The 21,308-nt window shown below is 38.2% G+C and overlaps 1 protein-coding gene across 1 annotated transcript in view; it reads left to right on the top strand.

The window, feature by feature from the left end:
• Nucleotides 1-820: 820 nt before the first annotated feature.
• RIT2 (Ras like without CAAX 2) overlaps nucleotides 821-21,308 on the top strand; it is a 287,905-nt gene continuing 267,417 nt past the window's right edge. The window contains exon 1 of the mRNA XM_045850204.1: nucleotides 821-1,079. Coding sequence (XP_045706160.1) covers nucleotides 971-1,079 — 109 coding nt within the window. The 5' untranslated portion in view covers nucleotides 821-970. The remainder of the gene's footprint in view (nucleotides 1,080-21,308) is intronic.

The raw sequence follows: 21,308 nt of genomic DNA, 5'->3' as shown, positions 1-21,308 counted from the left end.
TAGAAGCTTTCCAGAGAAAAGCAAAGACCATCAGACTTTAAATGAATTCAAAGAAGAGATAAGAGTTGGGCATTTGAAAAATAATCATCTATGATTTTAAAGGCTACCATAACTTTCAGCAAAAAATATTTAAGTATCTCTTTCATGCTTGACAGGATCCTTGTGTTCTAGGTTGTCCCTAATAACCTAGTGTAAACAAGGATGATCCATGTCCAAACATGACAGCTATTATTTCAACACAGTAAAGACCAGTCCTGAAGAGCTATGAGTTGCTGTTTGTTTGTTTGTTTTTTCTTCTAAATTGGTACCAACTCTTTTCCCAGAATAAGAACTGTGGAAGGAGATGGTGATGAAAAGCAAGACGATAAGCAACAGACATCTTTCTTAATTCACTGACTCTGATTAGAAGAAAATAGTGACTTTGCAGCTGTAGCTGCAGAAATCATCAGCCTGTGAGACATAAAATCTTCTACTAAGTCTCAGATTCACTCCCCTGTAGCAGCCCAGATTGGAAGGTAGCCAAGTTTGTGTGCTTCAAACAGCTGGGACTGTGCAGGGGGCAAGGAAGGAGAAAAGGACAGAGACAAAGAGTGAGGAAGGGAAATGGAGAAACAGAGGAGGGAAGGAGAAAAAACAAACAAACAAACAAACAAACAGTGAAAGCGACGGAGCAAGCCACAGGGAGAGAGACGCACGCACAGAGAACAGGAGCAATAGCGGCAGAGTGAAAGAGTGAAGGATCGGGAAGGAGGGGGGAAGATAAAAGCCAGATTTTTATTGGAAGCAGTTGAAGTGGTTGCTATGAGACCCGCTCAGAGCACAGGACCAACAGCCAGCCTGACGCTGATGGTTCTTACCTCTCGTACTAAACCTTTCTTTTGACACAGTTTTAGGGCTGCTTAATATCTGAGCAAGCACCTGACACAGGCGACTTTTTCCTTCTTTATTCTACTCCGGTCCCTCCGGTAAGATGGAGGTAGAAAGCGAAGCCAGCTGCTCCCCCAGCAGCGCATCAGCATCAGGCGGGTCCAGAGAGTACAAGGTGGTAATGCTGGGAGCAGGGGGAGTTGGTAAAAGCGGTAAGTTTTAATACCAAATGCTGGGGAAAGAGGAACCACTGTGGAGGCAACTGTACAGAATAAAAAAAGTAACAATAATAATGCTGATGCTGTCAGGGGCTAGCCTAGCTGCAGCAGTTAAGCACCAAGTATCTAGCAGGATGTTTAGCAGCGTAAGGACTGTTACGAGATGCTGATGAGTCAGGAGATTTGGGAGGCAACCAAGGATGATATTTAGAACTTTAAGAGGATCATTTTTTCCCTTTGATTTCCTGCTAGGTAATTTTTTTTTATCTTAATCTATATGTCTTTTTTAAAAAATAGCATGGCATTTATGAAATAATTATGGTATGTGAAAATATGCTCCTGTTCTCAAAAATATTCATATAACGTGCTATGAATATTCAGTGACATGCACATATACAAACACAGACACACATGCAGGATTATCAGAGATGATTGCTGTGTTTGTTTCTTTGATTAGAGGCTTCCTGTCTCCCATTCCTTGCCTGTGATCTGACAAAGCATGTGTGGGCTTTTTAATGGAGAGTTGGGTTTTGAAAGTGACAGCTGTTTAAGGAATGCTATTCATTGGGGGAGCTGTGCAGGGTGATGGAGCCAATTGTTGTGGTTAACTGGATTAAAAGAGAAAACTACAAGAGTAAATAAAGAATATGATGTGCTAATTCAGGTAGAGTGGAAAATTGGTTATGCTGCATAAAAAGCAGAAGTTGTCAGTGGTTCCGTTTCTTGAGGGGCTTGAAAGGCCAAATAGAACAAGCTAGAGAAATAGATCTGTAGTATTTGAGGCTGATTAAATGCTGGGTATCTTGGGGCTATGGCTATCATTAAAACATAAATAGACAAGCATAACTTTGTATATTAATTTAAAATATCCCATGGGAAATACATCTTTGGGGATGCCAAAAGGCATAATAAATATTAGAGTTAGCATGGACAAAAAGTTTTTTAAAAAATTCAATAATTTTAGGGCTTGGTAAAAAGATTCAAAGTTGAGGTCAGCACTATTGATATAAACCTCCCCACCCCCCCCAAAAAAGCTGATATGAAGTGGGTCCATAGTCATAAGAAAAGTTGATCGGTAAAGGAAGGGAAAAAGAGAGTGAAACTTTAGCAGACAGCAAAGAAGTTAGAAAGAGAAGTAGCAAGAGACATAAAGTTGAATATTCCCTCCCTAAAGGATTTCCTATAAGAAGAAAAGAAATAGGTAAATCTGGATGTGGTCAATCACTATGTATGTCAAAGTGAGAAAACTTAGTCACTTGTCCTAGGAAGGAAAGGTAAAGTGAAAAATTTCACAGATATGTATGAATTAGAAATTTTTAAAAAATTAATGTAATGACTTGAAGAGGAAAGAAGCAAAATAGATGAGGTTTAAGGAGGGAGAGAAGGAGGAAGGTTAAAGAGAAAATATTTCATATAAAATAAAACTATGCTTTGATAAAACCTAGTCAGCCAGACAAAATGAGGAAGCAAGAAACAATGTGAGAATAAAATATCAAAAAGAGAAAGAAACAGATCTAAGGAAAAGGCAGGTGACTCATCAGCAGAAATGCCTCCAGCAGCTTGTGAGGTCAGAGAGATGCCCAAAGAGCCCCATCAGGTGCCCATGTGTTACCTTTGATTGCTCGCTGGTATTTTCTCGTGTTAATCAGGAGGTTGGATGATGTGGGAATAGAGTGACCAGGTTTTAGTGTGTATTCCATGGAAACGAAACTTGGAGAGAAGAGATGTTGGATAAGAGTGTACTTATTCCTGGAGATGGTATCGTATCTCCTATTTTGATTTCCTCCATGTATTGTTTGCACTGACAGGTCATTGTCACTTCTCAAATAACTAGAAATTTTTGACATACCAAAATTGTCAGCAGAGTGACCTGGTTTGCTCTCACCTCCACTCAGTACAAAAGATTTGCATAATTAAATATTTAGGCAAAACTTTTCCAGTGTGATACAAAGGAGCAGCCAGTTCAGCTCAGAGATGATAGAGTAAAAGAGACTAAATAAATTCTGTTGTACTGACTTTATCAATAACATACTTGGCTATTACTTTCAGAAAGAATGTAACTCATACTGCAATTCTAGGCTTAGAAAATGATGTTCTTAAGGCTAAATGTTTGGAATCAGAGTGACAGAATCACGTCTTACCCTTGGGCTTTGTCCCTATGATTCATCTGGTGTTACCAGTACATAAATGTTGAAGCACTGATTCTCAATATTAACTTTCTCTTGAAGGTTAAAAAACTGTTTGCTTTCAAATGAACTAAAATATTTTTGAGAATTAAAAAGGCCATTTTTTTTATGTTGCCGAAGATCTGGATCAATAGAAGCACAATTTACTTTCCTTCCCATGGTTTCAGTGGCTTATGTGAAAGGATCATACAAGTCAATTACAGTGGTTTGTGTGAAGGGATTTCAAGGGGAATTCTGCTGTTCTGTAGAAACTGAGGAAGATGTATGTATCAAGCTATCAACTGCTTTCAGTTCTGAGTCTGTTTCAATTCAGCCTTGAACACGCATGAGAAGCTCAATTTACTGGGACCTTAACTTTTAAATGAACATAATTTCCAACATTTTCTATGCTTACTGAGAAATTAGAGGATTTTTTTAAATCCATCATTTACTAAGACATATTTTGGTGAGTAGGAAATTTTGATAGGATTTGCAACTTTACTGGAGCAGAAATTCCCACAAAATTGAAAATGTGTGTACTGTATGAGAAATTTCAAACTACAACTAATCAATCAACAAGTCATTTAGTATGTATTATACATGGGGCCTGTACTAGTTACTGTAGAGGGAAACAAGAATGATGTGAACATTTATGACTCATCCATTATGGGCTACATGGTTTTCTCACTTATATTCAGTCCTCTCCACAATCTGATTGGGTGTCACCATTTTACAGACAGAAAAACTGAGGCCCAAGGAAACAACTTGTGCTTGGTCATAGAGGTAATTTACAGAGTTTGCGTGAAGTTTGATCTAACTCTATGACATTGTGTTTAACAACCTGGGCAGGAAGAGTGAAGAGTTCTGCCACTCACTATTAAGAAGACAGGGCTGACGGCACTGCACTGTCCACCCCCTGAGTGTTGTATTCAGAAGAGAGCTAACCCATCTAGACTAACCCTCTCATTTATGCACGTACACCTTTAAATTAATATAATTAAATATAATTATATAATTAATATAATTATAATAGTGCTTATATATATAAAGCAAATGCTGTATTTATATCTATATAATGGGGCTTTATACCCAATATTATCCAAGAACCCTCTGAGTACCAAGAAAACAGGATAAATAAGAAGTAGTCTCCACCTTATCTGAAAGATGGAGAAACTCGGGCCCTGAGAGTTGAAGGACTGGCAAAATGCGCGCTTAGGGCAGGGGCAGAGTCACATCTAGAACTCAACTCTTTTGACCCCCTTGAGGTTGAGTTTTTCCACCACACCCAATTTTTACTCAGGATGTACACTAATTACCCACTGAATTTTATGTAACTTAGGCACATTCTTAGCCTTCTATCTCTCCTTACTCCACTGCCTACCATTGCTTCCCCTCCCTAAAAAGAAAGAAAAAAAAATCTCACAATTATTGTTTAAGAGTTTACTGGAATTGAAACGACCCTTATAAATATTTTCTGTCCTAGTGGTTTAATTAGAAAGGCTGTTCCCCAGTGACAGAGCGTGATTAGTGCCTGTCTGCTTTCTCGGCATTCACATCTGACTCTCCCAGTGCAGACTCGAGTTATTCAGGGTATCTAATTCAACACTCCTGATAGACTTGTTTAAAATAAAATACACTTCACCTATTCTGTTTTATGATTATGTTGGAGGATAAAATAATTTAAGGAGACAAGTATGTTATCTGTTCCCAATGTTCAGATGAGGTACCATAGGCACAGAAATAAGATATTTGCCCAGGAATACACAGAAATAACTACTAGGAAAAGAACACAAGTTTTCTAATACTATTTTTTTTCCATTACATTTCATGAGAAAGGTATCCAAAGATCAGATGAGATCTGCATGGTCTTTTCTAGTCCCTAGGAACCACCTTGAAATTCCTTTGGTGAAATGTTGTGTACAATTTTGTCAAGTGTGTAATTGGTATGAAATATGCAAATCACCGGGAAAGGAGGGGATGTTGTTCCTAACAGTGATTCCAGACATGGCTCCTGCCCTCCAGGAGTGCGCAGTCTGGTGGGGGGAAATATAATGTACATGACAACATGATACGTTTATGGTAGGCCTCTCACGTAAGAACTGTGAAAATTCAGAGTAAGGGGTGGCTAAATTGCATGTGAAAGTTATGAGGGAATCCCAGCAGAGATATTTGAATTGTATGTTAAGGGATGAGTAGGACTTCTTGAGATTGAGAAGGGAAAGTATAGCATGCTCTAGAGTTGGAAAGGAAGAGAATTTATTGGGGAAAGAGCATGCAAAGGCTAACAGGAATGTGGGGGCTATAATGTTTTATAACTTGATACTTGATACCTTAGTGTCTTTTGGGACAGTTGGAAAAATATCTTTTCCAGCCTAAAAATCTTAAAAATCTCTTTAAGAATCTCTTCAAACATATTTTCAGTTGACTGTGAAAAGTCAAACCACAAATAAGCTAAAAACATAAAAAGTATTAGGGAACTCAGAATTTATTAGAAGGCATCCATTATAAGTTTTTGGTAAAGGGAAAACTCATTTGTAAAATAAGCCATCATACTCTGCCCCACATTTTCCTGCAATTTGTCTCTTTTATACATTCGGAGTTTTATGTACCAGGAATTTATAAAATGAAAGCAATAACAATATTTTCTGAAGTAAACAGAAGACAACACACACGGGTTCCTTCAACTGCAGTGAATTGGTATAAAAATGTAGGAAATCAAGCCTTTATGTGATGGATTAAATCAAGGCAAACAGCCAAGAGCATCATTCACATCCCTGAGGCTCTGTGTTTTACCTCATTAGCAGAACTTTGGATCTGACAATGCTGAACCACTTTTACATCATGACCATGCAGTATATGAATCTTCTGAATTGCAAAGACAAAATAAATACATAAATAAACAAAGGAAAAACTAAATGATTTAAAGACTTGGGGTGCCCTCTGCTCTCCCATAATTGCCACCACCCTAATAACACAGTAGATCATTACTCAGTGCAAGTTGTCAGCAAGAATTAGCCAAGAGGTTCATATAAGGCTCATTAGCAAAATGCATTGGTATCTACTCACTCAGGTAAAGATTGAAAGTGTTATTCAGGTAAAAGGTGTTGACTAACGATATTTCCAAGATTATATGCACTTTATATATTTTGCATTGATAAAAAAGTTAGTATAGCTCTACATCTTCAGCAGAGAAAGAGCCTAAAAATGAATTAATTTGTATTGGTCCCTGAATACCCACATGTTGCTAGGCTACTAACATTTACACGTTCACTGTGGTGTCCCAGTGGCCAATGGTCTGTCCCATTCACCCAGCCCCCATTTACTCCTCACCTTGATCTTGTGAGGTAGAATTAGTGTCTGCATTTATAGGTATTAACACTGAGGTCCACAGGGAAAAAGAGACACAGAGATATTCAATGATGAACCTGAGATGTCTATACATATATGTCTAAGTTCAATGTATATACTTTTTAAATTTTACCACACTGTTTTTATATTATTTCTTGAGAACTGGTGCAACGAACCTGAGTATAATTTCAGCTGAATATTCATAGATATATTGTAGACATCAGACAAAAATCATGTGTACACCAAAATACTTGGCAAATTTTATTTTCTATACAAACAACCCTTATTAAGTGGAATAGGTAGAAGCATGGAAGTTCCGAACAAACATTTCAACATGTAGGCACCAAAGATATACTAATTACATTTTGGTCCATTCCAAAACTCTTGGGAGTTTCGGCCACATAGAGAAGAAATGACAGTCCTCTCAACTTGTGAGGGATCAAGTAACCCACTAATGATAATAAATTATTGAAACTGAGATCATACTAATAAAGAAAGTAGACAGGTGCTGTAAAGAAAGGTGCTGAATATATCAGTTGAATTTTTTTGCTGAACTATTGAATGTTTTCTTTCTATTGATTATCTATCTATGTATGTATATATCATCTATTATTCTATGTACATGCACAAACACATACCTACACAGAGGACCCCAGAATAACACATTTCAACAGCACAGATTCACTTACATGTTGATTTTAAAAATAAATTTGTGTATATATTTTATCTTCCTTATGATTTTCTTGATAACATTTTTGAACTTTTCAATTACAGTTAGCATTCAATATTATAGGAGTCTCAGGTATCCCACACAATGGTTAGACATTTATAGAACTTACAGAGTGATTCCTGGTGGGTCTAGTACCCCCTTGACCCTAAACATTTCCTTTTCTCCAGTCTACTTCATTGTAAGAGTACAGTATAGAATACCTATAACACAAAATAAGTGTTAATCAACTGTTTATGTTATCAGTAAGTCTTCTGTTTGGTAGTAGGCTATTAGTAGTTAAGTATTTGGGGAGTCAAAAGTTATATGCAGATTTTTAACTGAGTGGGGGGAAGTGCCCCAAACCTTGTGTTGTTCAAGGGTCCACTGTGTGTGTTTTGAATGTGAAAAATGCCTTCCTTGTCCACTAATTTAGTAAGAATAGAGGATACGTGTGTGTGCCCAGACCTGGGAAAGGCCCTGAACAATTATCAAGACTTAGACACAACTGCTGCCTTCACCAGTGGGGGAAAAAGTTTGCATAACCAGAGCAGTGTAATGCATGGGTTTGGTTCAAAGACAAAGTTATACACATGGCACTTTGAAAACAATGCGCACTGTGGTCAGGAAGTTTGAGTGACCCGACATGAGTTGTTCAGCTGCTCAGCTGTAGCATGGAACCAGAAGCCTCCTGACCCACTTGCTCATGGATTTTTTTCCCTGGGACTATGCTGCCTCCCATAAACCAGCTTCAAATCTGCTTGTCCTCACTGGAGTTTAGGTTGTGATAGTGACTGTTTTTGAGTGTATGTGTCTTTGCAGTGTGGCGGAGTTGTGACTATAAATACATGGATGGATGGCAGTCCTCTGCATTGCCCACAAGCCTGTGGGAAACTCTCTTATTTCTGAATATGGCTATTGTTTGCAAAGCCCATCAATGATCTCAACTCACTTAGGCTTTGTGCATAAATGTCAGCTCTCTGATGACCGTCACCAAATGGTGCCATCTGCTCTTCTGGTTCATCAGCAGGCACCAGCTAAGTGTCATTACTGGCAACTGTGCCAGCTCATCCCTTCTGCCCTTTCCTGCCTTCCATGACCCTGCTCCAGCTTACACTGTAGCATCAGCATTGGAATCTGACCTATTTGAGTTTCCCTACTCACAGCTATCAGCATCCTACCACTGCCAAGTACATGGGAGGCATAGTAGTACATGCCAGGTTCTTCCTGGAGTGCGCACCCAGGATGGACTGTGTTGGAGGGTGCTGGGGAGTGCTGAGGAGGATGGCCTCTCTGGAGATTTTGAGAGGGGAGTCAGAATCCATACAAGGTTTAGAATCCCAGAGGGGAAAAACATTTAATTGACCTGGAATAAGATTGTGTAGATCTGTGATCTCACAGTGAAACACCAGAACAAGGACCGTTAGCTAGTTAGATGTGGTGTAGTGAATAGGTTTGGTCTGTGTGCAGTACACTGCTTGGGCAGGAGGGCATTGCTCATGTGCTTACTTATCGAATGGATGAGAAAACCTCAATTTCTCACTCCACAGTTCTTCTAAACAGGCTTTAAAATGTGCAGCAAACATGACAGTATGTATTTTACTTAAACCTCTATACATTCATAAGGAAGAAAGATTCTTACTTTGTCTAAATGCAATGTTTCCATTTCTTCCCCCAGTGAAGAGCAAATAAGAGCCTACCTTATATATATATATTATATATATATATAATATATATATACACACATATATATAATATATATATACACATATATACACATATATATGCATATATATGTATATATATACCTAACCCTGTTCTAAGTGCTTTCTTTGTTTATGTAATTCTTTGAATTCTCCCAAACACAGCAACATAGGCATGACAATTACCCCAATTTACAGACAAGAAAATTGAGGCTTGAAGAGGGTGAGTAATTTGCTCAGGAACCCAGAAGCTGCTGTGTCTGTGCAGGTCTTAGCCCCTGCCAGGTCCCGGGCTCTGAGCCACTGTACACTATGACATCAGTGTCCTGTGTTCTTGATCTACCCTTGATCTGCAAGGTGTGGCCTCTGCATACAAATGACAGAACAATGTGAACTGCAGGTTGGAGCATCCTAAGAAATCCAGACTTGTGTTTTTTCATCGGAAATATAGGGATAACAACAACTACTGCAATGATGCACACTCATAGGCTATTTGTAACAAAACCTGGCACATCGTAAATACTGAATAATGCCTGTAACATGAATGGGTGACTTTGTTTTTAATTATTTGTCTTTAACAGCATTTGGCCTTGCACAGGTCACTTAAGCTCTTGGAGTTTCCACATTCCTCATCCTAAAAATGACATTAATTAAAATGACCTCAGAGAGTTCCTGGGTAGATTCATTAAAAAATATCTCATGAAAATGTGAATTGTAGAGCTTAAGACATTACATCCCCATTATATCTGTTGCCTGCTGCCTGCCTACGTACGTACCCCCTTTCCTCTTTCCCTCCCTCCTTCCTTTCCTTTGCTTTTCTTTCCCTCCTCCCTTCCTTCCTTCTTCTCTCCCATACCTCTACCTAAAGCAGTGTACTTCAGTAGGGTGTTGGGATGATAACGAATCTTTTAGATGGACTCTGGGAAAATGTGTCTTGGGTTACATGTTGTAAATGTGTCGTTGTGTCCACCTGGTCTATGCCTACTCTTGCTTTTTATATCTTTATATTGATTAGTTTCAGCTTTAGGCTCCTGAGTGGTAATTTCAGTGACAATAATAATGGTGGCTTGCTAGTTACCCTAGTAAACAATTCTTTTCTTCATTCTAATAGACCTAGCATTGACATACAAACACACATACACACACACCACTGTCTGCTAGAGAAAGGATTTGGGGACAATTGCCGGGCTTTGCTACAACAGCTACAACGGGTCTGCTTAGAGGAGCTATAGTTTATAATAGAGAATGCCTGTGCTTGAATTAGGACTGGAATTAATTTCTCTAATGCACATGTTATTGTAATAAATTTTGAATAATTAGATGCTTTCTTTGTTCTCCTCTGTAGCAATGTTGCTACATTTAAGTGGAAAGAGTCATATTTAATAGTTGCAGGAAAAGCTTATATTAAGCAACACGCACATATATTTATTTAGATTAAAGAAATCAGACAATTTATTTAGAATCACAAGGAGCATATCTGATATTTGAAATTGTAAAGACTAGCTAATTGGTCCCCTCCTGTCATCTTTTAACCTCCCACATCGCATCCTTTTCTTCTGTCTGCATCACCCTCAGGCCAATTGTCCAGAGGTTCCATTCTGCTTCTTTCTTTTCCTGCTCAAATGTCTTCAGTGGCCTGCCGATTGCCAACAGGCTGACATCAAAGCTCACAGGACTTTGGATGTCTGAGAAATGTGGGGCTGTCTGTCGACTGGTCATCAAGGGGGGAATCCCTGAGGCTAGTCAGACAGGAAGGTGTGTTGTGTCGGATGCCACAGAGGAGTCAAACCAGAGATGCCAGGAATTTGTGAACCAGGAGGGGTCAGTAAGATGTTCAAATAGAGAGTTAAGAACACTGTGGTAATGGTGTCAGGTGAAATACAGGTGGGAAGATTCAGAACTGAGGTTACAAAGGATGAGGTGCTGTAGAAACTTGATGTGGACCCTGGTATAATATGATTTGTTGGACTGCATCTTTCTCTTGGTCTCTTTCCTTGTCTCTGTCTCTTGCCCTCCCTCGGTGTGAGCTGTGCTCTGATTTAAAAAGACCCATAACTACCATAACTATCTGTCTTCCAGATAATTTATTCTTCTTTTAGTCCCCTCAAATTCTTAAGACTCTTTTCTATAATATTCACATTAATTATTCTAACATAAGCTCACTCCTCCTTTCTCTCAATTTATCTAGTTTTATCTGTCCTTCCAGATGCTGCACAAATATTTCCTGCTCCTTAATATCTTCCCAGTCTACTCCAGCCTAATAGTCTTCCTCTTACACTCAATATTCTTTCCGACTATTATTCATTTTGTAACTGTTCAGATTTACATAGTTTCTTCCAGCATCTGGTTTGTGGTCTTAAAATGTAATTTAAATCTTGCATTTTTATTTAACTTGCTATCGTTTATATTTTATCTCCCCATCTTGATTGCACAATCCTACAGGATAGGAAATTTATTTTATATTGTTTTTTTCCCCATGAAATGTGTGGTAGTAAATTCTCAAAAATATTTACAAATTCTATTTTTCTTTCATTATTTGAGAAAATGTATACAGTAAGATATTCCACATATGTAGTGAAATACAGCTAAGCAATATTCTAACATTTTTGAAACAAAGAGCCATGGATATAGGAAAATAAATGGGTACCCATAGAAACTTAGCAGGTATGTGATTATACGGTAGGTTGCGATTTGCGAGGAACCTAGGCTCAGGCCAGCATGAATGGTCTTTGATGACAATGAATTTGAAGATGAATAAGCCCACCCTGTGTTTAGGATGCTTATTAACACAAAGAGGCCAAATTAAGATTGTGGACCAAAACTTGTCAGATAGGCAAGAACAAGTAAATGCAAATGCCTCATTAAAAGAAGTGATCACATGCCACACACATACCGTAGAATCAGAAGTAATGCAAATTCCTTGAAAGCCACAGTGCTGGCCAGCTGGCAGCCAAAGACATGTGAGACCCTGAAAATAACTCATGCTTCACTTTCTGCTGAACACCAGGATTAGGGGGAGAGAAGCAGTTTATAAAATGTTCTCAGAAAACCTTAGCAAACAAGCCCTTAGAACTTCCTTTTCTCTTGTGCTTTTGAGCTCAATGTGATTATAAATATCTGAAGGAAAAATTATTTCTTGGTTAACACAGAGGAAACCCAAGTTCAGTTGTGATTGTAACTGAATTATGAAGCAACCACAAGTTTCCAAGTGTTTCTCCTGTCAGGGTGAAAACCATACTGGGTCATGATTTCACTTTGAGCCTCTATTCTGAAATGAAGGGATGGTCCTGGAGAGTATCATGCTAAATGAAATAAGCCAGTCAGAGAAAGACAAATGTCATATGATCTCCCTTATATGTGGAATCTAAGGAACAAAATAGAAACAGAGGCGTGGATACATGGAACAGACTGACCGCTCTCAGAGGAGAGTGGGCTTGGGGATGGATGAAAGAAGGTGAAGGGATTAAACAACAACAACACCAGCAACAACAACAACAACAAAAATATATATATAACACAGACAACAGTGTGGTGGTAGCTAGAGGAAAGGGGGGTGGGATAGGTGGAGGTAGATAAAGGGGGGATAAATAGGGATGAAAAGAGACTTTGCTTTGGGCAATGGGCATACAATGCAGTGTGCAGATGATATTTTGTTGAGCTCTACACTTGAAACCGATATGGTTTTGTGAAATAATGTCACCCCAATAAATTCAATTAAAAAGTAAAATAAAATAAAATGCAATGAAATACAGTCATAGCACAGTACTCGCCAGCTTCAGAAATTGCCCAACCCTGCACTCATTGCATTTTGATGAGAAAAAAAAATGTTCCAGCACTCTGCACTTGCTCGGGACTCATGGCACTTGCTAGAACTTGTATGAGTCACGATGCTGCCTGCAAGAGATAATGCTTCATCACTCATTGCTTGTTTGCTACTTGTCAGTTTCAGCACTTGTCATGAGTTACGGAACGGATTAATGATGGGTACTGAGGTACCACTCAAAAATAAAATAAAGTGAAGGGAAAGATAAACCCAGAGAATAGCAGACAATCACAGAAACAGATTATAATCAAGCCATTACACTTTTTCCGTGATTTCAGGAAGCTCTACAATCAAGAAGGGAAGATCCATCTCATAGGTAAGTGTTGCTGCTATGAAAAAGAGCAAAAAATTTCTTTGCCAGTGTTAAGAGCTTTTGCTTTCCATTTTGCTTAACTGCTCACTCCTTTCTACTTGCTTTGCTATAATGAAAGAACTTAAGCAAGCTAATATCAGCTTCTACCATTTCCTTACACCAGCCCTTAAAAAAAAAGTATCTCCCACCTACTTCATCACAGAAAAGCAAAGAGGAAACCTTTTTACATAGCATACTCTGCTGTGACAAGCACATGAGTTATCTACCTCTCTGAGCTTATTTGTCTTTTCCTCGAGTATAATTCTGAGATAGCCGAGCATGTTTGAAGATGGATAGACATGCACTGAAATTGAAATTCAGTTCTGCTGCTTGGAAGACAAGTAAGTGACTTTGCTGGCCCTTCCTCTTCTTCCCGATCTTTTGATGTTGGGAGAAACTAGGGCTCATTTCTTGGGCCTCAACTAGTCTTTAATTTTCTAGGTTATTTCATCCAGCACCTTGGCTGGACTTATGTTTGTTTGTTTATTTGTTTGTTTGTTTATTATCCTCTCCAAGGACATCTTTTCATTGCTCTTAGAGAGAGAGAAAGGGAGAGAGGAAGGGAGAGAGAGGGGCATTGATGCTGGAGAGAAGCATCAATTGGTTGCCTCCTGTATGTGCTCGGACTAGGGATCAAACTCACAACTTGTGTATGTGCCCTGATGGGAATCAAACTCACAACCTCCTACTTATAAACTCACAACCTTCCACTTACAGGACAATGCTCCCACCAACTGAGCCACGCCAGCCAGGACTGTATTTTTAAGTCTTTCTATTAAATTAATTTAAGGACTATCCAGATTAAAATCTTATGGAAACATCACAAAATGGCCAAAATTAAAGAGACTAATAATGCCAGATGTGGAGTAGAAAGGAATGAGAATATAAATTGGTACAACCATCAGCTTATATGGGAAATGAGTTGGCACTATGCATTAAATTAAAGAAATGCAGAAGTTGACCCTATGATCTAGCAATTCTACAACTAGCTACATAGTGCCATCAAAATTTATATAAGTGTGGAACAAGAGGCAGGGCCAGACTATTCAGAGCAGCATCATTCCTAATGACCCTAAATTAAAAATGTAAATATTCATCAGAATAAGATTGAATGAATCAATCCTGTTGGACTATTACACATATATTGCATATTTACATATAGTGTATTATTGGTAGAAGGAACCATAAAATCTGGGGTATTGGTCACCTTTGAGGGAGGGAGGTGGCAGTGGCTGGGAGGGCAGGGGGGTCCTGGGGTGTAGGAGACTTCCTCATCTGAGTGTGGGTATTGGTAGCATGCCTCATTATTTTGTGATAAACTCTAGAATTGTGAAGTTTTCTATTGTGCATGTTAAAGTATGCTAAATTTCACAAAAGAAAAGATTTACGACATTTTAGAACATTATATCATGTGTCCAGACTTTCATCCTAAATGCCAGTCACGTATTCAACTCTCTATTCAACATCTTTACTAGAATAACTAATAACAAAAGCTAAAAATGTCCAAAATAAACTACAGATCTTTTTTCTGAACTTCTTTCTCCTACAGCCCCCTCTTACCAGGGGTTGGCCCCTCCATCCTCCCAGCTGCCCAGTCCCAGCCCCATGGCCTGCCCATTCGCTCCTCTCCTCTCATATTTCCGCGTTCAGTTCTAGGTAGGTCGTTTGGTTTTATCTTTATGTACCTAGAGGGTCCTCTTTTCAGATTTTAATGGTTACCACCCTGGTTCAAGTTACCATCCTCTTTTGCTTGTTTCTGCTGTATCTCCCTAAGTGTTCCCTGTGCTTTTACCATAGTCCCCCACAATTTGTTCTCAAAAATCAGCCAGAGTGGCCCTTTTAAACTAAAATTCAGATGTTGTCATTCCTGTGCTTAATCCCCTGCCACAGGCCCCGTTTCACTCACAGTGCTCTTAATGGCCTGTCACTCTGTTATCCATCCTCCTGCTGCCTCTCTTGCTCTCTCTGTTACAGCAACTCTAGCGTTCTTGCTAATCCTAAAATATGCCCGACTTGTACACTCTTCTTCTGGAGGTTTTGTTCCTGCTTTCTCTCTTCCTGGAATACTTTTCTCCATATCTGTGCTAGGATTATTCTATTTCTTCCAATCATTGAACTATTATTATCTCAATAATAGCCTCTATAATTATCTCTATCCCGATCAGTCTATTTTATTGAAACACTCACCTTTTTACAATACCCCATACCCTTTTTCTGTTCCATGTTTCTTCTTTATACAGTGCCTATTATCTTCACATTTAATAATTTATTATGTTGTTGGTTATTCTCGGTTTTCCAGAAGCAGGTCTGTTTTGTGCTCTTACGTCTCTGGTGCCTACACGAAATAAACAGTTTCCTGACCTTGTGACGCTCAGCTTCTTCATCTCGAAGTATGGATGATAATGCCCCTTTAGCTGGGGACTTTAAAGTTTGGAGGAGTAGCAATGGAGATTAGAAGTGATTCAATTCTGGACTCATTTTGAAAGAAATGCCGAAAGATGTAATGATTGGTAGGAGAGGGTTGTTAGCCTAAGCAATCAGAAGGATGGTTTTTCCATCAACTGAAATGTGGTTATTATATGTAAAGTTCCTGGCACTAAAAGACACACAAATTTAGTCGTCTAATCTTATGTAGCAAAGGAAAATGTTCATAGATTTTGATGTTGTATAGAGATAAAACATAGGCACATTTTACAATCACTAGATGTTTATATTACAGTTGTATTCAAGGCCTTTCAAACAGATCTTTTCAAATGGAACTGTAGCTCTGATATGAAGATTAAGTGTAGTAATCCAAATAAGTCAGTATTATACGTATAGTAGGTGTTTGATGCTTGAAATTATTCTTCCTATATCTATTAATAACAAGATTGGTACTTGAGTAAGAAAGGGAAACATTAATAGACATAAGATACAAATTCAAACTTACATTTGCACATTCTAATGGGAAGAGAGCAAATGAAAGCTTATTTATAGATCGTAGAATCTTAGAAATCTCCATTTGGAATGGTTTAAACCGAGCCATTCATTATTTAGTAGGAAGCTTCAATGTACGGAGCTCTTGCTTTCCAGCCATTGTTCTGAGTAATGGAAACATAGAATTGAATTAGCTCCCACCCCTGCCTTCAGAAAACTCCGGCATGAAGGTAAAGAGAGACGAGTAATTGGGAAACGACATCTACTGAAGCTTTAAAGCTGATCTTGTTGGTGTTCACTTCCCTGCTGCTCTTTCCCATGTAACTTTGCTTTATGTAATTTACCTAGAACCAGAATAGAAAACCATAGAACCTCATCCCCTCCTTTCCTGATGTGGTCCTCCCCTTTCAGCAGTCATGTGCCAACAGCCCGGCATCACCTCCCTGTTTCTCTGTTTTGACCCAAATACTCGCCTGACTCTTCACTCCCCCACGGCTGGGTGTGTTTCCTCTGGAGGGTGCTTCAGAGCACAGTTTTAAGACTGCTCCCAGCACTCAGATCCTGTGATCCTGGGCACATTACTCAGCATTTCTGAATTCCAGTTTTTTTATCTGTCAAATGGAAATGATAATAGAACGGTCTAGCAATGAATTAATGAATAGCTTTCCAATAAATTAATGAGAACAAAGTACTTAGAACAGTACCTGGCACTCGGGTATAAGTACTAGTTACTGTTGTTGTTAACATTACTACTGTTGTTATTGTTAGTATGTGTTTCCAACAACGCTATTCAGTCCTGTTCAGGCTGAAGACTACGTTTTCTACATTTTGTCCAATACTGAGATAACTCTCTTTTTTCTTTATTCCCAGAAAAGCTTTTCTCATATACTTCCCTACCTATAACAACTGTTACTTGGAGTTTAGGGTTAAAGAAAAAAACATTCCTGCAATTGCAAGCAAATGATCTGGAGTGATAGGGAGACGTTTGTCTGCTAGCTCTAGGGAAGAAGGTGGTTTCTAATGTCCTCGTCTTTGGTCCTTCCCAGAAAGGAAAAGACATGTTTCTGTACTTTCTGAAAACTCTCTGTTTGACAGTAAAGAGCCTCCATCTGGAATAATTCTGGATACTCAAGAAAAGACTTGCTAATACATTTTCCAATATTGCAAGCTTCTGTCTATGTTTTTTTTAATATAAAAAAACCCTCATGTATAATGAAAGTTTAGGGAATCCGGGGTAGCTTTAGTAGTTCATTCAATTTGAGGTTACCCTGGAAGGTCACACCTTTTACATCGCTCTGGGTTGCTCTCCACCACTCCTGGCATGTGCAATTATTTTTAATTTTCAAATTTTATAGCTAGCACTTGAGCTACATCAGCTAATCCCCATCTAACTAATAAGGTCCTCTGTTTCCACCTTTATTGATTAATCATCTGCTGGAGTTTTTAATATCAATTTGTGTTTAATTTGCTAATATTAAAAATGCCTCATTCTTGAAAGTGATGTATGGCCTTCCGAAAGACAGGAGTTCAGTTTTGATTTATGTCATACTGAGTTCACTGGAGTCTGGCTGGAAACCTGCCATGGGCGATCATTGTAATAAAGAGCCCTGTGAGGCACACTTTTCAGGTCTTTAAGAACTTCCCTACCGCATGGTGGATAAACTGTTTTTGTTTTTGTTTTTAAATTCGGACTTCTATGTAGATCCTTCAGTACCAGCTTCCAAAATGACTCCCCCAGTTGGAACTACTGTTTCATTGCACAGATCCTTTGCTCCAGCCAGTGGAACCCACTGTCTCCCAAACAGACCTTATGCAACGCTACCTAACTTTTGAATAAGCAATCCTACTCAAAGACCTTCCAGTGACATTGACCTTCTGAAATTCTCTCTGCTTATTTAAATTCCATTTATTTTTCAGAAGCCATGAGGTGAACATCCACACCCAGAGTAATTTATTCTTCCTCTCAATATTTCTAGCTTCTCTTATCTATACTATTCATTTTGATTTATATATTTAACCTTCTTTGTGTATGTCCTAGCTCTTCATTATAATATAAACTCCCTTAAGTTAAAGTCTAGTTTTATATACTCTATGCCAATAGTTCTCAAAGTGTGGTCCTGGTTCTTACCTGCTGCCGCATGTGGGTACCTGTTAGAAATGCAAATTCTCAGGCCCCAGCACAGATACACAGAATCGGATGCACTGAGTTTGGGGTCAAGAATTTGCATTTTAAAAGATGTTTTGGTATTGTTAGGTAAGCTTAAGTATGAGAACCAAACTGGTCCCCAAATTTAAATGCATATTGAAATCACCTGGGAGAGTTTTTAAAATTCTGATATCTAGGTATTATCCCCAGAGATCTGGATTGCACTTTGGGGCAGCCTGACCTCTGAGGTGTTTTCAAAGTTCCCCATATGATTACGCATATATTGTGCAGCAGTATTTGGAAATTAGTGCTCTGTACCACACTGCTTTCTTTCCCTCCAAAAGCAGTCAAAGTAAAGCACATATTAGACGCTCACATATTTTTTAGATAAAATGAGTTTCTTCTAACTCTAACGAGAGCTAAAACCCTTTGGACAGGAACAAAGACACATCTCTTACTGGGCATGAAACTGGTTTTGGAATTCTTCCTCCATTTCTTTTCATTCCTCCATTACCTTCCTTTCTCGGTCCATTAGATATTATCTTTAGCATCATACTTTCCAAAGAACTCCACATTTAGCATATGATGTACTTATTCAAGCAATTGTGTATGTGACAATTGTGACATAAAAGATTTTGTGAATTATGTCGAGAAATTTCCCTGGGATTTTATTTTTTTTCATATTTTTCAGTATGAAATACCTGATACATATAAAAATATATGTAATGAGGAGGTCAAGAAAATAATGAAACAAACAACTTTGCACCCCACCACTCAACTTAATGGGTATTTTAGTTGTTTTATTAAATATCTTTAATCACCAAAGAAACTAACATGATTTTCAAACCATTTTAGATGTTATTATAGGCTAATGAGAGAAATGTATAAAGGCAAGATTATCTTTCCATCAGTCTTTAAATACGATGCACGTAGCATGTCCCCACGCCAGTGTGTGTCCTTGGCATGGAAATAGGAATCTATATTGTCACTTGGACAGGAATGTGACATGTTATGAAATAATCTGCACAATTCTTCTGTGCTACTGTGAGCACTCTTCACTCTTTTTGAAAATGTGGATTCATATTTGGATTTCAGGGGCCTGTCACCTTTCTGAATCTCAAGGTGCAGTTGACAAAGGGAAACATAATCCCTGGTTCTGTTCTACGAATTACTAACAGACCATGGAAATTCAAATACACCAAGTTGTACAGTTCCATTCAGTTCATGTGTATTTTGCTGGTGCTGACATAGGCTATCTTCATTAGAAAATGCCCTTTCCTAAACCTTCTGACAGACCCTAGGTAAACATTTGTTGACAAATTAGTGTATATATTCACTCCTCTGTTTCTCTCCTTCCATATTTTACTCCAGTGTGAAATACTTTCCCTGGTTGTTTCATCTCTTGAACATGTATTCTGTGAGAGGCTTTTTCCATATTATTGATTCCTCTGCCAGGTTTTAATTTTTGTGAATGTAGATGTTGTTGTATAGGATTATACAACAACGTGCTCTTGTAAGCCAGAATCTTTCAACAGAGTTGAGGGACCACACATCCCCTGATTTTAAATCTCTCACCTTTAATCTTAGAGTAAGGAAAAGTGGCATATTAGAGAATGTCTAAACTCCTTATATATATTTTTTTCAGAAATAATAAGGTTAAATACCTTGTTCAATCAAATCGTCATGGCAATTGAGTTAAATACTTAAAATCTTCATTTCTGAAGTAAGACTTAATTTACCAAATCAGCCAGTGCATGAAGTTATATGCAGATAAATTTGTAGATAGATATTAGAGATACAATCTCCCTTGTGCCATTTCGGTTTAGATAAAATGATTACATTGAATTTAAAATGAAGTTACCTTTTTGCATATGAAAAGGTGATTTAAATAAATGTGCTCCTAAGTAGTAAGTTTTAAATGTATTTGTGTATTTATTTATGTTTTCAAACTGGATTTAGCACCTCAGTTTTTCTAATGGATGGGAAAAACACTGGTTAATTTATGTCTGATATTTTGACTTATTTTAATACCTCATTTCCTGAAGTTATCTCTCCATGTGCTATTCCATAATGTCTATATTAATATATTAGTTCATTGTGAAGTTTTATACAAACAAGAAGCAAGGCAGATGTGTTTAACAGCTTCCCCAAATATATTTTCAGTGTGAAATGTGATATCATTTTGTGGCATCAAACCCCTTTGTCCTGAATGTCTTCTTTAGTCCCTGTAATGACATTCAGCTCAATTCAGAATAATTAAAAATTCATAGTGCTATAAAGAAGCAGCTGAAGAGAAAATATATTGCACAATATATGACCACTGATACACCATGAGAAATGACTGAAAGCAAAAGAGTGTAAATTTGAAGCTGATCTGTGTGCCAGTATTTCACATCCAGCTCCAGCCAAAATTCAGTACATTCTGAGCCTCTGTAATCCCTCTCCCCTGATTTTCAGTGCTGTGAAAATACACAATCACTGCATTTTTCTCTGGCTTTCTCGACTTTCTGTGTCTTCCATCAGAGTCATCCTGAGCCATAGAGGAGCCAGAGGCAAAATGAAAAACCGCTAATAATGATTTTGATAGATATTTTTCATTATTTTTGAATTTTGAAATGTTGCTTTAAAATTATTTTTTGATAACTAAATGTCTGCCCCATCCCCTACATTTTGCCCTTGCCACACCCTCCCCCCATCCTGGCTTCCGTTTTCAGCTTTGCTCTACATATACATCATTTCCTCTGTAATTCAAAGCTTGATAGCTCATCTGGTATAGTCTCTAATACGCTGTAAAAATGAAGATTGTGCGATGAAAGTAAAATCGACTTTTCCAGGAGGCAGTGTCATTACTGACGTGACAACTGGCCCCCACAGTGATGTGCATGACCTTTACTAGTTTCCACGGGTGTCTCTGACCCCCGTATCTCCCCTTAACCAAAGTGCTGTGGATGCCTTATGCACACACAGGACTCTTTTTTTCCTATTTTTCCCTGACCTAACACAGAACTGATTTCTTTGGAAATTTCACCTCTCCATGCTGACAGGTTCAGTCACCTGCAGGTAG

The sequence above is a fragment of the Phyllostomus hastatus genome, unplaced genomic scaffold, assembly GCF_019186645.2.
Source record: "Phyllostomus hastatus isolate PE091 unplaced genomic scaffold, TTU_PhHast_1.1 phas_contig_80, whole genome shotgun sequence".
Lineage (NCBI taxonomy): Eukaryota > Metazoa > Chordata > Mammalia > Chiroptera > Phyllostomidae > Phyllostomus > Phyllostomus hastatus.
Note: the sequence above shows the minus strand (reverse complement) of the source record. Positions and strands in the feature narration are given on the sequence as shown.